Consider the following 14,271-nt stretch of genomic DNA (forward strand, 5'->3'; position numbering starts at 1 on the left):
TGTAGAATACTAGGTTGTGTTGGAACGCCCGAGAACACACTTAGTTGTGTTTTAAAAACACATATAAATGCAATATACCTGTTTTTCCTACTCTGCATGCATTTCTGCCTTTGCTGAGCTCCTTAGTGGTCCTATGTGTAACCGCTTATTCTACAAGTTATGTGCAAAACAAGCAATTGAGTATTTTATGATCGTTTGTCTACTGTTGAACACTTATGTATGTAGAATATTTGTTTCTCTTCTAAATAACACAGGCATGCCCTTTCTAATTACAGATATGTAATAGATTCCTGCATTGATGGGAAACAAATAGTTTTATTGAACACTTACAGAAACGTATTTAGGATGTTTGTGTTAGGTGCCTCTGCCATTTTGAGAGAATAGCTGCACTTTAAGGCAAAATATGGTAGAAATGTGTTATATCGATAACCTAAAAATCATCATTGGCCCCTGACTGTGTATACACATAACCATTGACGCACAATGTTACACATACCCATTATGTTAGATGATGGCACCCTCACTTGCAGATCAGGTTAGCATAATCGGCCCTAGTTCAGCTAAAAAAAACAGGCAACTGTACAGTTTTGGGCCAAAATCCAAATGGTGGAGGAAATAGCATTAGCATACCTCCCAACTGTCCCTTTTTCAGAGGGACAGTCCCTCTTTTGACAGCTCAACCTGCAGTCCCTCATTTGTACTGGAAAGTCCCTCTTTTCTATGCACTGAACAGCCATAAAAAGAAACAAAGTTCCTCACTTAATTTGCTTTTAGCAGAGAGCCCAGAACAGCTAACAGGTGCAAATAAGATACTTTGTAACAATTTTGAGACACAAAAACACAGTTTAGATAAGGAGAAATATTTTCAAACTTTCATAACCTGCCAAATTTTGTAAAACAAACATGGTAATTATGGGGTGTGGCTACAGAAAAGGGTGTGGTCAAAAAATTGCTGCGCTACGTGCGAGAAAAAATTTTTTGACTCTCTTTTTACTTCCAAAATGTTGGGAGGTATGCATTAGTCAGACCTGAATAAAGTGCCAGATTTGTTTTTTTTTTTTTTTTTTTTTACACTCCCAATAAAACATTTTTTGATGCATCTCTTTTGTTTCCCATAGATGCTATGAAAGTGTTAATTGTTTATCTTGTTGCTTTGTCCTTGAAGACCATAGATGAAGAGATCACAATGGACAGTTTGACTGAACTTAAAGGAATCCTGTCATTGGAAAACATGTTTTTTTCAAAACACATCAGTTAATAGTGCTACTCCAGCAGAATTCTGCACTGAAATCCATTTCTCAAAAGAGCAAACATATTTTTTAAATTCAATTTTGAAATCTGACATGGGGCTAGACATTTTGTCAATTTCCCAGCTGCCCCTGGTCATTTGACTTGTGCCTGCACTTTGGGAGAGAAATGCTTTCTGGCAGGCTGTTTTTCCTTCTCAATGTAACTGAATGTGTCTCAGTGAGACATGGGTTTTCACTATTGAGTGTTGTTCTTATATCTACCAGGCAGCTTTTATCTTGTGTTAGGGAGCTGCTATCTGGTTACCTTCCCATTGTTCTGTTGTTAGGCTGCTGGGGGGTGATATCACTCCAACTTGCAGTACAGCAGTAAAGAGTGATTGAAGTTTATCAGAGCACAAGTCACATGACTTGGGGCAGCTGGGAAATTGACTATATGTCTAGCCCCATGTCAGATTTCAAAATTGAATATAAAAAATCTGTTTGCTCTTTTGAGAAATGGATTTCAGTGCAGAATTCTGCTGGAGCAGCACTATTAACTGAATCATTTTGAAAAAAATGTTTTTTCCCATGACATTATCCCTTTAATTTTGCTGTTGTCATTGGTAGATCTGTAATAGAGAAGAACAACTGTATCCCTAACTCTGTACCCTTTCCATACAGCCCAACAATGCCAAGTGGGCTGTATTCTTGTCTGTTTTCATCACTTAATAATTAGGAATGCACCGAATCTAGTCAAGTATTAAGCTGAAGCAAAATCTAAACCCTTACAGCCATGTACTTTATAGCTACGGACAACTGAAAATAACCATTTTTTGTTCACACTTGATGCAATTTAAAATATTTTCTCATATCTGAATATGCAGATTAGGGGTTGGATTTAATTTGGTATTCAGTAAAATATTTTATTAGAAGATTTGAATGCAGCCAATTCCAGAAATTATGAATTCAGTGCATACCTTATGGCATTAATACAATACAGACCTTGCGGCCACAGGATCAGCTCTGGGTTTTATTTTTTACTAGGGACGCCAGTTGCTTAACTATGAGTTACCTGCTCCCCACAAAAATGTGTTCAGGGGGCCAGGCAAGCGCACTCAGATGAGTACACAAAGCCCCCCCCCCAACCACTGCTTGGGCTTTGTGCACTCATCTGAGTGTGCTTGCCTGGCCCCCTGAACACATTTTTGTGGGGAGCAGGTAACTCATAGTTAAGCAACTGTCGTCCCTAGTAAAAAAATAAAGCCCAGAGGAGGGAATTTCGGGTCTTGACATTTAGAGAGTAGGCATTGCACTTCTTCAAATGTAGGCAAAAGTGTTGTATTCTTTTACTCTTCTCCCCCCCCCAATTTTCTGTTATGTAATATAATATATGTAGATACTCAAACATGGATATATGTATAACATTTTAAAACTCTTTCTTTTGCAGGTTATATCATTGCTTCTTTAAAAAGTGACCAGTTTCGTTAATGATTTGCAGGAAAACAAAAATGCTTGGTAGGTATATTTTTAAATATCTCTTTCAATGGTTTCTTTTATCTTTTTATTTTTTTTTTATGTCTAAGCACTTGTCTAAGGAAAGCGAATCCTTGTAAGTTTGTCCTTGTCATACCTTTACCCTTTTAGGATTCTGAATGGCAGGCATTTTGGTAACCAAGCTATCTTTTCTAAGAATGAACACATGGTCACAGTAGCATCTAAAACATTAGTTTTATACAGATTGCACATACTTTGCACCACACAATGTTTTAATATGTTTAATGTATAAAAATTCACAGATCTCCACATTGACTTCTGATTTCCTATTGTCTGATATAGCCTTGTTTGTTTTTATTTATGTTATATGGTTGTCAACCTGGATAACATGTACATCATATATAACCATATAAAAGCAGAAGACTGAATAGTACTTTTATACAGATCCTGGAACTTGGACAGGGAAAAAGTATTCTAGAACTCCCATCAGCCAGGGTGTATTAAAGAAAATGTACATATTGCAAACATGGATCTTTTTATATTTCATATATAGTAAGTGGGTTATGGAGAACTTGGTAAGACTTAGTAAAGTGTAGTGTTAGAATTTGGCTGACCTTTGTAGCATGCTGCGTTTCCTAATTCTCAGAGGTAGTTTAAATATCTTCGTTTGTAATGTCCAGTCGTAATGTAAATAATGCAGTGATACCCAGCAAAGGAGGGTCCCTGAACACAGCTCGTTGGCTGCAAGAGGTAATGCTGGGATCAGATAAAGCACTTGGGAGATATTTGATCCATTGAAGCACTGTATGCAGTTCTACTTCAGCTTCACACTATGCAGGAATATTGCACATCCAAGCATATAGCAGGCTAGACAACAGTGTTAGCATGCTTGCTCTTCGGTGGATTCTATTCTACATAACATAAGATGAAGATAAATGTGGGGACAAAAGGTAATTTGTATCATTTAGAAATCTTCCTTTAATATAAGGTTTTCACAAGGGTTGTTCTTCAGCCTATGGCATTCCCTGATGGAATCTTCTTTTTCACAATCTGAAATATATAATGACACTGCAAGTTGCTGTCTTGTTATAATATCACAAGCCTACATTTCTTTATTTCAAAACTGCTACGTTTGCACATTGTATGATCTGTTGAAAATGTATTAATTTAATTCTGTGTTTAATTTTTTTGTGTTTTCCATGCATGTGATGACATTGGTCTCAATGTAAAATGTGGTGCAGTTAATATTGCAATAGTATTTGAATCAGTTTTATAAAAAATTGGGTTTGACCAGTGTTCCTTCATGGTGTCACTAACTATGCTATTAGAAAGTTAGATGCTATATTGACGATCCCTTCCATAAACTACTTAATGAGTTATATAGACAGTAGTTGGTATGCCCAAGTGTTTTGTGGGCAGAGTAATTAAATATGTAATCGTCTGTATATTTTATTTATGGGTTTTGACAGCAAGACCTGTTTTGTGTACTGGCTAATCTGATGGATGCTTACTTCAGAATCGTTGCTAAGTTAGGAAAAGCAATAATTATTTCGTTTTTCATAACCACTTGACCCCCAGGGTTTTTGTTTAATGAGAGACTTTGCATGTGATGATTACTTTTAAACAATAATTTTATCATTAATAAAAATGTAAAAAAGCCTATATATATTACAATGCTGTACAGTAAAAGGGTGCATACACCCACATATTTTATCTAGTATAAGCAATTCTAAACCAATTGGACTTGCTGAGTAATCATTGAAGATGTTTCACTACTCATCTGAGCAGCTTCTTCAGTTCAAGCTGTTGTTTTAGAATTGCTTATACTAGATATACCATGACCTGGATGAATGAAAATCTTCATAGTCATACCCACATATCTTGTTTTAACCCCTTTTCCTTTTAGATTAGAAGATTTTTTTTGGGCAGGGCCCTCCTTACATATTTTATCAGTTTTTATTGTGTGTTTAATTTATGCACCCTTTTATTGTACAATGCTGTGGAATATGTTTGTGTTTTTTTTAAATACACATTGATGATAATAATGCATTGAACATACAGCAGACCTACAAAAATATAACTTTTAACCGAGGCGAAGAGGGCCGTGCTTGGTAGAGATTACAGCCTAAAATAATTTGTAAACAAATGCAGAATATTAATGCTCCCTGTTTACAATTAAATATAGCAATTTGATGATTGTTCACATATGTTTTACTATTTGAAAAACCCTCTTGGACTCCAATGTACTGTGCGCCAAAAATGTATCCACTAAAAAGGTTGTGCAGTTGAAAAATGTTGGCACTGAAAATGTCCATTGACTTCAAATCATTTTATAACTTTTGCACGATGTCTGAGAAACGGGACAAATTCCCCTGTCACTAATGCCAATACATTTTGCTAAATATATTACTATGTCAAGTAAATTAAGGCTTGAGGGCATGAATAGGTCTTGTGCTAAACATACAGCTTTGCTTTTTTTTCATTTTCTGGAGCTTAAGCTGACCATGTATGGTCTTAACCAAATTTGGCCACAAACATTGTGGACCAAAATGGGATGGTTTATAGTTTGTACAAACACCACTCATTATAGAGAGGCTTTTAAATATTTATTGTGACTTTTGTATTATGGTGACTGAGTAACAAGGATATGATCATTCAGACATAAATTACATCAGATATCACTCATCCCTATAACATTAAAAAGAATGACAATAAATTTGCAAGTGGACTTGCACATGGCCTGATCCTGATTAAAGTGTATATTTTAGTCAATCCATAAGGTAATTGCATATCAATGGCACCTCTGGAAAAACATATACCGTAAAAGTTCTCAGAAATTCTAATGAAAAAGGTGATTGCTAAAATGCATAAATAACTTTGCTTCAGTGATGTTTTAGACCAGGGGTGTGCAAAAGGTAGATCAGGATCTACCAGTAGACCTTTAGCTGTTGATTAGTAGATCTCAATACACTGTCAACAAACAGCTTATTTATATCATCCTCCTGTTTCATGCTTCTCATTCAGATATTATGTTAGGGTTACATAAAAATAGTTGTTTATTAAATATGGTAATATACATTTTATCATACATCAATATTTAAGTAATATGTTCCATGGAACATAATGGCAACAATGATTTTCTGTATGTAGATCATAATGGGACAACATCAGTAAAAGTAGACCCTGCATTAGTATAGGCACTCCTGTTTTAGACCTTATTAAATAGTCTGGCTACACTTATTATGAAGATATAGTAGGTGAATAGCATCTGTGTGTAGACGGATGCATGAAACTGGCATAGTGGCACATAACCTACGGTATAACTGTTTTATTTTGGTTGGCAATTTTGAGTGATTTTCTTTAGTTTTATCTTGCTCCCCTTTTATCAAATAGTGTTCTACTATTTACAATATAACTAGGTTAACAAATTGTAATAGAATGTGAAACAGTCCATACTATCCATCATATTTTTGAAAGTTTTAAAGAATATAACTTTTTTTTTTTTTTTTTTTTCAAAGAACTCTCCATATCCCAGAGAGCCCTTGCAGGCTAGCGAGGACTGTATTATTTTGCAAAGAATGAGTTCAGTGCCATTCAACAGGGATATCTTTAGCATGATAAAATATATTAGATGATGAGAATGTTCTTTCATTCCTGGCATGGCAACTCAAGTCATTTAAATAATTGTTCTCTGAAAACCAAAATGTTTGTTCTAGAGTGAAACCATTTCGTAGTAAGTGCCATCATCTCTTGTTAATTGCATGTTGTACCCAAGCTCAAAGTCTATTAAAAAGTCATACTGAACCTTTATTGATACTTCAAGTGCTGTATGTTTTAGTTTTCATTTATAGGAGAACAACCCCAGGGCTTTCCTGCCCTCTGCCCAACTGCATTGATTGCCTGCATTGTACCTGCTCTGTGTCTTTAGAGTTAAGCAGTGGATTTGGTGGCTGCCATCTTTGCCCATGTCAAAATAAGTGCCTGGCAGACATTGCTGTGCAGAGAAATCGGCAGTGGAAGCTGATCTGGCATTGGCTTCTGCTCCTTATTGGGGGCTATTAGTTAAAAATGGAGAATGTTTGTTTTATGTATGCTTTTAAATACTTAAAAATATAGAAAATGTAAAATATAATTTTAATTTAAAAGACATTGACATGCCCTCTCTTCTCCACTGTTATCTCTGCACATTGCAAAACCTGTACTGCACATGCCCCAAGCCAGTCACCTTTAAGTTAACTTTTAGTATGTTAAATTATGCCCTATTCCGACCAACTTTGATATTGGTCTGTGTAAACTGGGGAGCTGCTGAACAAGAAGTTAAATCGTTTAAAAAAAAACCCTCAAAATATAAAAAATTAAAACCAGTTGCAAACTGTTTTGAAATATCATATTAAAAGTTAATTTAAAGGTGATCAACCCCTTTAAAGGAGAACTTAACCCTAAAAATGAATGTGGCTAAATGCCATATTATATATACTAAACCTATTGCAGAAGCCTAAAGTTTTAGCTTCTCAATAGCAGCAATGATCCAAGACTTCACACTTGTCAAAGGGGGTCACCATCTTGGAAAGTGTCTGAGACACTCACATGCTCAGTGTGCTCTGAGCAGCTGTTGAGAAGCTAAGCTTAGGGGTTGTCGCAGAAAATTGGGTTGGCTTGTAATATAATATAACTGATGCTACAGGGCTGATTATTTAATTCTGATGCTAATTGCACTGGTTTCTATGCTGCCACGTATTTGTATTACTTAACTAGTCAGCCTTATACTGTGACATTTATATTCTATGTCGCTGTATATTGTGAGTTAGTCCTTAAGCTCAGTAAGTGACAGCAGCACAGAGCATGTGCAGTGAATCAGCAGAAAAGAACATGGGGAGCTACTGGGGCATCTTTGGAGGCACAGATCTCTACACTAAAGTCATCCGAACCCTGATTGCCATTGCATTCACAGATGTATATATTTTCTAAATCAGACCTAAATCTGCTCAGACATACTGTGGTATCCTGTATTAAAAGAATAAAATGAAACCTAAAAGGGCTGTTTATAGTGATGTCTGGTCTCTTCTAAAATCTTTTTTTAAAGTACCCACTAGTTCTTTTTATTTTTTTGTCTTTGCAGAGGAGGAACGTCGAGTGAAAGCCAATGATCGAGATTACAATGAAAAGTTCAGTTATGCAGTAAGTGTAAATGTTGTATTTTTCATTCCGAGTCTTTTTGCATACGTGGGAGCTAATAACAAGTCCACTTTGGAATTTCGTTTATTTTATGATCTTAAGTTTGTAGTGTATTGCATCGTCCTTTGGATGGATGTTCTGTTGCCTAACTCATTCTGTTTAAAAGTATGCCAGTGTATGGTTCTGATTAAACAAGGACTGGAGCAGGTTCAGACTGACATGCCAAAGTGCCAGAGATTCTGTTGGTGGACCCCAGCCAAGGACAATTTTCATCAGCCCCATTTTATTTCCACCATAGCTCTCTAGAACACTTGAAGATTTAACACATCTAATTGCTTTGAAAGCGGATCCTGGTTTTTAGATTCTCTGGTGAGCCTAGAACAGCATACCTAGCAGAATTGCAATTTTTGTGTTTAGTCGCATTGATTCCATGCAACTATGATTTAATCTAAATGTGAATATTAATACAGGTTAATTTGGTTAAATCAGATACAGGTTTACTAAACCTATTTCACTTTTTTAGTTCCATCAACCCTACTTTGTATGGTAGTACCCGGATAATGCTGTACAATAAACTGTACAATTATGGCCGTTTAATAATCAACTAATTTCAGGTTGACAATTAATAATTAATCAATAGTAATTTAGATGGGTATCACCCATAGAAAATAAATGTGCTTGACTGCTAAGAGCAGTGGATGGATTGACATATCCATCCACTATGAAAAATGTGTTCTTTAATACTTGTCCTTTAACACTGTCAGTAACATTTTCATAACAGCCAAGAGGTGGTTTTAAATATAAAAAAAGATCAGACTGCTGGGAACCCTCTTCAATTAAATTAAGGGTTAAACTTAACCTTTGCTTGTCCACTTGTCATTATTCTAAGCTTTTCCTCTTGACTCCCTATTTTGTATTCATTTTTGTTTTCCTGTCTCCTTATCTTCCTTCCATTTTCTTGTTTTTCATTATGCTCCATTATGTCTCCATTTTTGACATTTTTTCTATGCCTTTTTTTGACATTTTTTCTATGCCTTTCTCTTTAAGGGCTCTGGCACACTGGCCATGTTTGCCGTCAGGCAGAAAACTGCTGCTCAAAGCAGGCCCTCATTCTATTCTGCCTGTTAACACTTATTACAGATCTGTCTGCCCCCCATTTTTTCAGGAGTTACCTGATTTTGTCCCACCCTACCGGTCACCTGCTATTAGACTGTGTTCTCCCAAAATTTAAGCATTCCCCTGTTTTATTTTGTGTTGGTTTTCTAACTATACCCTAAAAATGAAAATGGCTAGAAATGCCATATTTTATTTATTGAACTTATTGAACAGCCTAAAGGTTCGGGAACTCTGTAGTAGTAATAATCAAGGCCTTCAATATTGTCACAGGAGTTTGCCATGGAGGATTATGTTATGCAACATGCTCAGTATGATTTGAGCAAATTTTATATACTGAATTTATTGAACCATCCTAAAGGTTCAGCATCTCTATAGTAGTAATGATCAAGATCTTTAAAGTTTTCACAGGAGTTTCCCATCTTGGATTTTGTTGGGTGTGTCTTCGACATTGCACTTGCTCAGTGTGTTTTGAGCAGCTGTTGAGAAGCAAAGCTTAGGGGTCGTCGCTAATCATCAAGCAGGAAATGAGATTTGTCATATAAACTGATGCTACAGGACTGTTTCTGATGTTAATTGTGCAGCTTTCTGAGCTGCCATGTAGCAGTTATCTGAATTATTTGTAATCCGCCTTATGATGTGATATTTACATAATATAAATTCAGTATCTTGTGCATCAGGCCCTAAGCTTAGTAACTGTCAACAGCACAGATCATGTGCAGTGAATCAGCAGAATAGAAAATGGGGAGCTACTGGGGCACAAAGCACAAAATTACAAAGTAATGATTATGAAATTATCAGAATATATAGTGTTAAAAAACTTAAGGTGAACTACCTTTTTATGTGTATAAATGCATTTCATTTGTTTTTGCCCCTTTTCAGCATTTGACCTGGTTAGCCACCCCATGCTTTAATTTTATTAGGACTGTGGAAGGAAACCAGACTATTGTGGAAGGAAACCCACACCTACTGTCAATGAAAAGTTGCAGTTTGGGCTCAACAGAAATGAATGAACTATACAGTTGTCCTGAAAAGGCAGATGAGCTGAGAGGAGAGCTGGTGTTGCAAGCTTGTGGCACTTCCAATTCTTCACAGTTAAAAGCAGTTATTCACATTATTTTCTAGAGAAAAGTTGTGCCTACAAAACACTAACAGAGACTGAGAAGGGGAAAAGTAGGGTTAACTGCTCTATAAAGATCATACATTTGCAGTAGCACATGAGTCCTTTCCATAGACAGCAAAATATGCAGCAGTTAAATAATTAAGTAGGCTATCTTCTATCTCCGGAATGTCAGATCCCTTGCTTTGTTTGGCAAGGAGAGCCCTAAAAATATACTGTACAAAATAGTGATATTTTTGTAACCATGCATTTCAGACACCTCTGTATATGTAGCATTCTCCCTGACTGTGATTTCACACTAAACTACTGTACCGTAATTACGGCTACTAAGTTATTCCCGTGTAAAGGAAAGTCACAATCACGTGGGGGTACCAAAAGCACCCGCCCTCCAATAATTGCATTCACTTACATCACACCACAGGGTGAAGCTCCAATCAGCAGATAACTACCCCGGCCTGGGGTTATTCTCGGCGAGCACCACAAAGCGATCCTCTCCTGCTTCATCTTCTTTCCTGCAGGTGTGCATGTGCAGTAGAGTGAAAAGCCAAACTTTAACAAAAAAGCCTGCAGTTTCAATCTACTGCGCATGTGGCAGCCTCAGGATTTTGAAGAAAGAAGAAGCGAAAGGAAGAGGATCGCTCAGTTGTGCTTGTTGGAATAACCCTAAGCCAGGGCAGTTTTCTGCTGAGAGGACCCTCAAAACTCTCCTACCATTATGTAAGGGGTTCTAAACATAAATGGGTCCCTGTGCTGTAAGGGTAGATCTACATAATTACTTTTAATGCAATGAAATATTATTTAACTATAGTATTAAATAAACTCTAATTATGTAATTGTTTTCAAGAAAAATAGCAGCGCTGTCATTAGTTTTCCTTTCCTTTTTAAAGTTTTGTTGTCAACAGATCTACATAGAATCAAACAATATAGCTATACACTAATATGGGTATAAATAAGAGCAGAGACCAAGCTCACTATGTTTATTCTTATGTGAAAAAAAATGGAACAATTCATCCTGGATTAACAGAGAAATCAGAAGGTAGATTTGTGGCAATGTTGCCTAGGAGAGTGGGAGAATACTTGGCGAACTGTGCCAAACGAGTCAGGACAGATTTTACACGTGGACGAAAATCAGGAATGTTATAGTGGTTAGGTAATCATCAGAGACTTGACTTGAGGGTTTCTTTAATGAAGCTACAAGTGAGAACTTGTTTGTAAATAGATAAGCAGTATAGGTTGGTAGATGAGTCTAAAAGCATCACTGTGGCTGCAGCAGGAAAAATGACAGTACAGTATTAGTACAGTAGGGGCTAATGCTAAATATGCAGCATCTTTGTTGCAGTCTCTGCTGGTTATAGACTCTTGAGCATTCTCTCAGCAACTAGAGAGCGTTGCTCAGGGAACCCACATGCATTATTCTCTAGTGGCATCTCAGATGGCATGTATTCTTTGCCTACTGCCTATGTAGAAAGCACAACATTTTTTATCAGTTATATGCAGTGCTTATTTATATACTTCCTAGGTATTTAAATTTTTCTTATACATTTTCTTAGTTAATGGCATAACTAAGAAAACTAGTTTATGGCATATTGGTGTGTCTGCTCATGAGAGTGCACGAATGTGGTGTGTGTTTGCTGCAGTATTGATCTGTAAAATCAGTTTTGCTGAATCACCTTCCGAGCAGCATAACAGCTATGATTTGGGCTTCTTTTTCTTAGCTAATCATTTTGGCTTCTGCACATTCTGACAGTAATTGGATGCAGTAAAGAAAAATTTGACTTATCATACCCTCAGGGTAAATAGGCAACTGACATTTTGCACATTTTATAAAATAAATGTTGCAGTTACGGAATAGCAAACTTATTTCTTTTATCCTATTTGACATATTTGTGCTGTTGGATAATATGCCCTTTACTGTTCCATTATGAGGGCAAGAGCTACATTAATCATTTATTTGAGTATTGCTTTACTTGTGAGGATGATGTAATTGGAAAGGTGGGAAAGAACGTGGGTAAAGGTGTCGGAAACAAGTGTAGTCTTGCTTCACCACCTTTACATTCTTTGTAAGATGACACCTGGTTGAGGTCCCTTTGGTCTAAAAGGTCATCTTGCTGGTTTAAGTTGCCACTTATTGTTCTTTATTTTAACAAATAAAATCCCCTTGCCTCATAAACTGCACCAGTCGTAGTTAGTCATGGCTTTATATTCTGAGCCTCTGTTTTATGTTTATTCCTGCTCAGTTTATAGCCTTTGGACCTCTCTTACCACCACCTTTCTTCAATAAAAACTCTATCTGCATGAGTTATAGGCATAGAGATTGAAGTGGGGTTTCCAGAATAATTCCAACTGTTTGATCTGTTTTATGATGTAACAGAACTTGACTGGAATAATTTTCTTTGCCAGATTGGAACATTTATCAAAGATACCGGTGTCTATTTGGCAGAATGTGTATGACTGCTTCAAGCAGTCAAAAAAGCATTCTCCCCTGTGGAAGGATAGTGCTTCAGTTCTGAGCAGTACCACCTGTTATGGAATGAATGTCTCCTGAATGTATTCGTTTGCTTTGTTTTGTTTTTTATGGTAATGTCTGTTTGTACCATGTTAGCCAGTTGAAACAGTTATTGGATGAAACTCTTAAAATTAAGCATAACAGAAGTGATGTAGAAAAATTTATTGGCCAAATAATCACAGCAAAATTTCAGAACACTTCATTTTTCATATCTGATTTATAAAAAAAGCTATGTTGGCTCTGACATAAATACTCAGAATTTTGTACACAAAAAAGTGAAAAGCAAAAGAAAAAAACGTATAATTTGGATTGCAAGGAGAGACAGACATATGAGGAGGTGGGTTATGCAGAGGTAATTCAGAGCAGGCACTAATTTAGGCGTAAGTTATAAAATACAGTACATTTGCTGTAGTTGTTTGTGGTCTCCCCAGATGTTTGTGTTTTTTAAATTTGTGTATCCGTTCCTTGATAGTTTGTGAACCGTTTAAACTCACCTAAAATAACTGCTGTTCAAACAAGTCCTAAAAATAGATGAAGATAACCTAGTGAAACAAATGAAACAAAAATTATTATATTTGGTCACGTATTTATTGAAACAAGTGATCCAATAACATACAGTGTCTGCTATCTGAGCTTCTCCAGGATTCATATCTTGAGAGCATCATTTAATCATTTCATTTATATATCTACAAGCCATATTGGGAAATAAGGACATTATTATATAATGCTTGTCCAGCTTCACAGAGTCCAGTTCCCATGAGAGCTACAGTACTAGTGCTATAACTCCACCTAGAAAGGACGGTAAGGTAAAATATATACAATATAACTGTATCTTAATGCAAACTATATATGTGCTTTTTGTTCACGTTGCATGCAGCATATTCAAATTTGCATTTTCAGATCCTGTATGAGAGTGTGTCTCTAAACACAAGTAAATGATTGGTAAGAATGAGTTGCCTCCTTATATTCTCATTGGGCCCAAATATTATATACAAGCTATAGACTACTACTAGTACTCCACTACACGTGTATAAATTAAGTAGGGATTTAATTTAATCTGCAATGCAGTTTGCCTAACAATTATGTAAATATGCATAGTAACTCAATATACTGAAGTCAATAGACAGTGGTACTCTTTAATGAACACATCCATACCTGTTAGAAAGGTATTTAAAAATCTCACCTGTCAATCTTATATTGCCTTCCTGCCTCTAGGGGTAATAATATCCCCTCTCCAAATATATTTTCTCCAGAACAAAATAACCCCAACCTTGACAGTCTTCCCTCATAGTTTAAATCCTCCATGCCCTTTACCAACCTATTTGCACATCTCTGCACTCTCTCCAGCTCATTAATATCCTTAATTACTGGGGCCCACAACCTCATTGTATACTCCTGGTGAGACCTAAGGGCTCTTACCTGCGCTCCCCTGTGTTCTGGTTTCATGTGTTCAGCCGCAGGGGAGTGCAGGAGTAGACGCACTGAATTCTTTTCAATGTGGCTGTACTCGCACAGATGCATGTAAGCGCTGAAGGCAGGTAAAATGCAGCATGCTGAGTCCCAACCTGCGGTCGGTGCTTAAATGCTTTAAATGTGTGAATACAGCCACATTGTAAAGAATTCAGTGTGTCTAC

At 36.5% G+C, this 14,271-nt stretch overlaps 1 protein-coding gene across 6 annotated transcripts in view; it reads left to right on the forward strand.

The window, feature by feature from the left end:
* LOC108712900 (probable phospholipid-transporting ATPase IM) overlaps positions 1–14,271 on the forward strand; it is a 123,632-nt gene that overhangs the window by 25,539 nt on the left and 83,822 nt on the right. For 5 of the 6 annotated variants that reach the window (XM_018255405.2, XM_041588282.1, XM_018255406.2 and 2 more), the window contains 2 exons: positions 2,677–2,744; positions 7,843–7,901. The exons of the other annotated variant lie outside the window; for it this stretch is intronic. In XM_018255405.2, the coding sequence (XP_018110894.1) occupies positions 2,717–2,744; positions 7,843–7,901 (87 nt within the window). In that variant the 5' untranslated portion in view covers positions 2,677–2,716. The remainder of the gene's footprint in view (positions 1–2,676; positions 2,745–7,842; positions 7,902–14,271) is intronic. 6 annotated transcript variants of the gene reach the window in all.

This window comes from Xenopus laevis, chromosome 3S (genome assembly GCF_017654675.1).
Source record: "Xenopus laevis strain J_2021 chromosome 3S, Xenopus_laevis_v10.1, whole genome shotgun sequence".
NCBI classification, from domain to species: Eukaryota; Metazoa; Chordata; class Amphibia; order Anura; family Pipidae; genus Xenopus; species Xenopus laevis.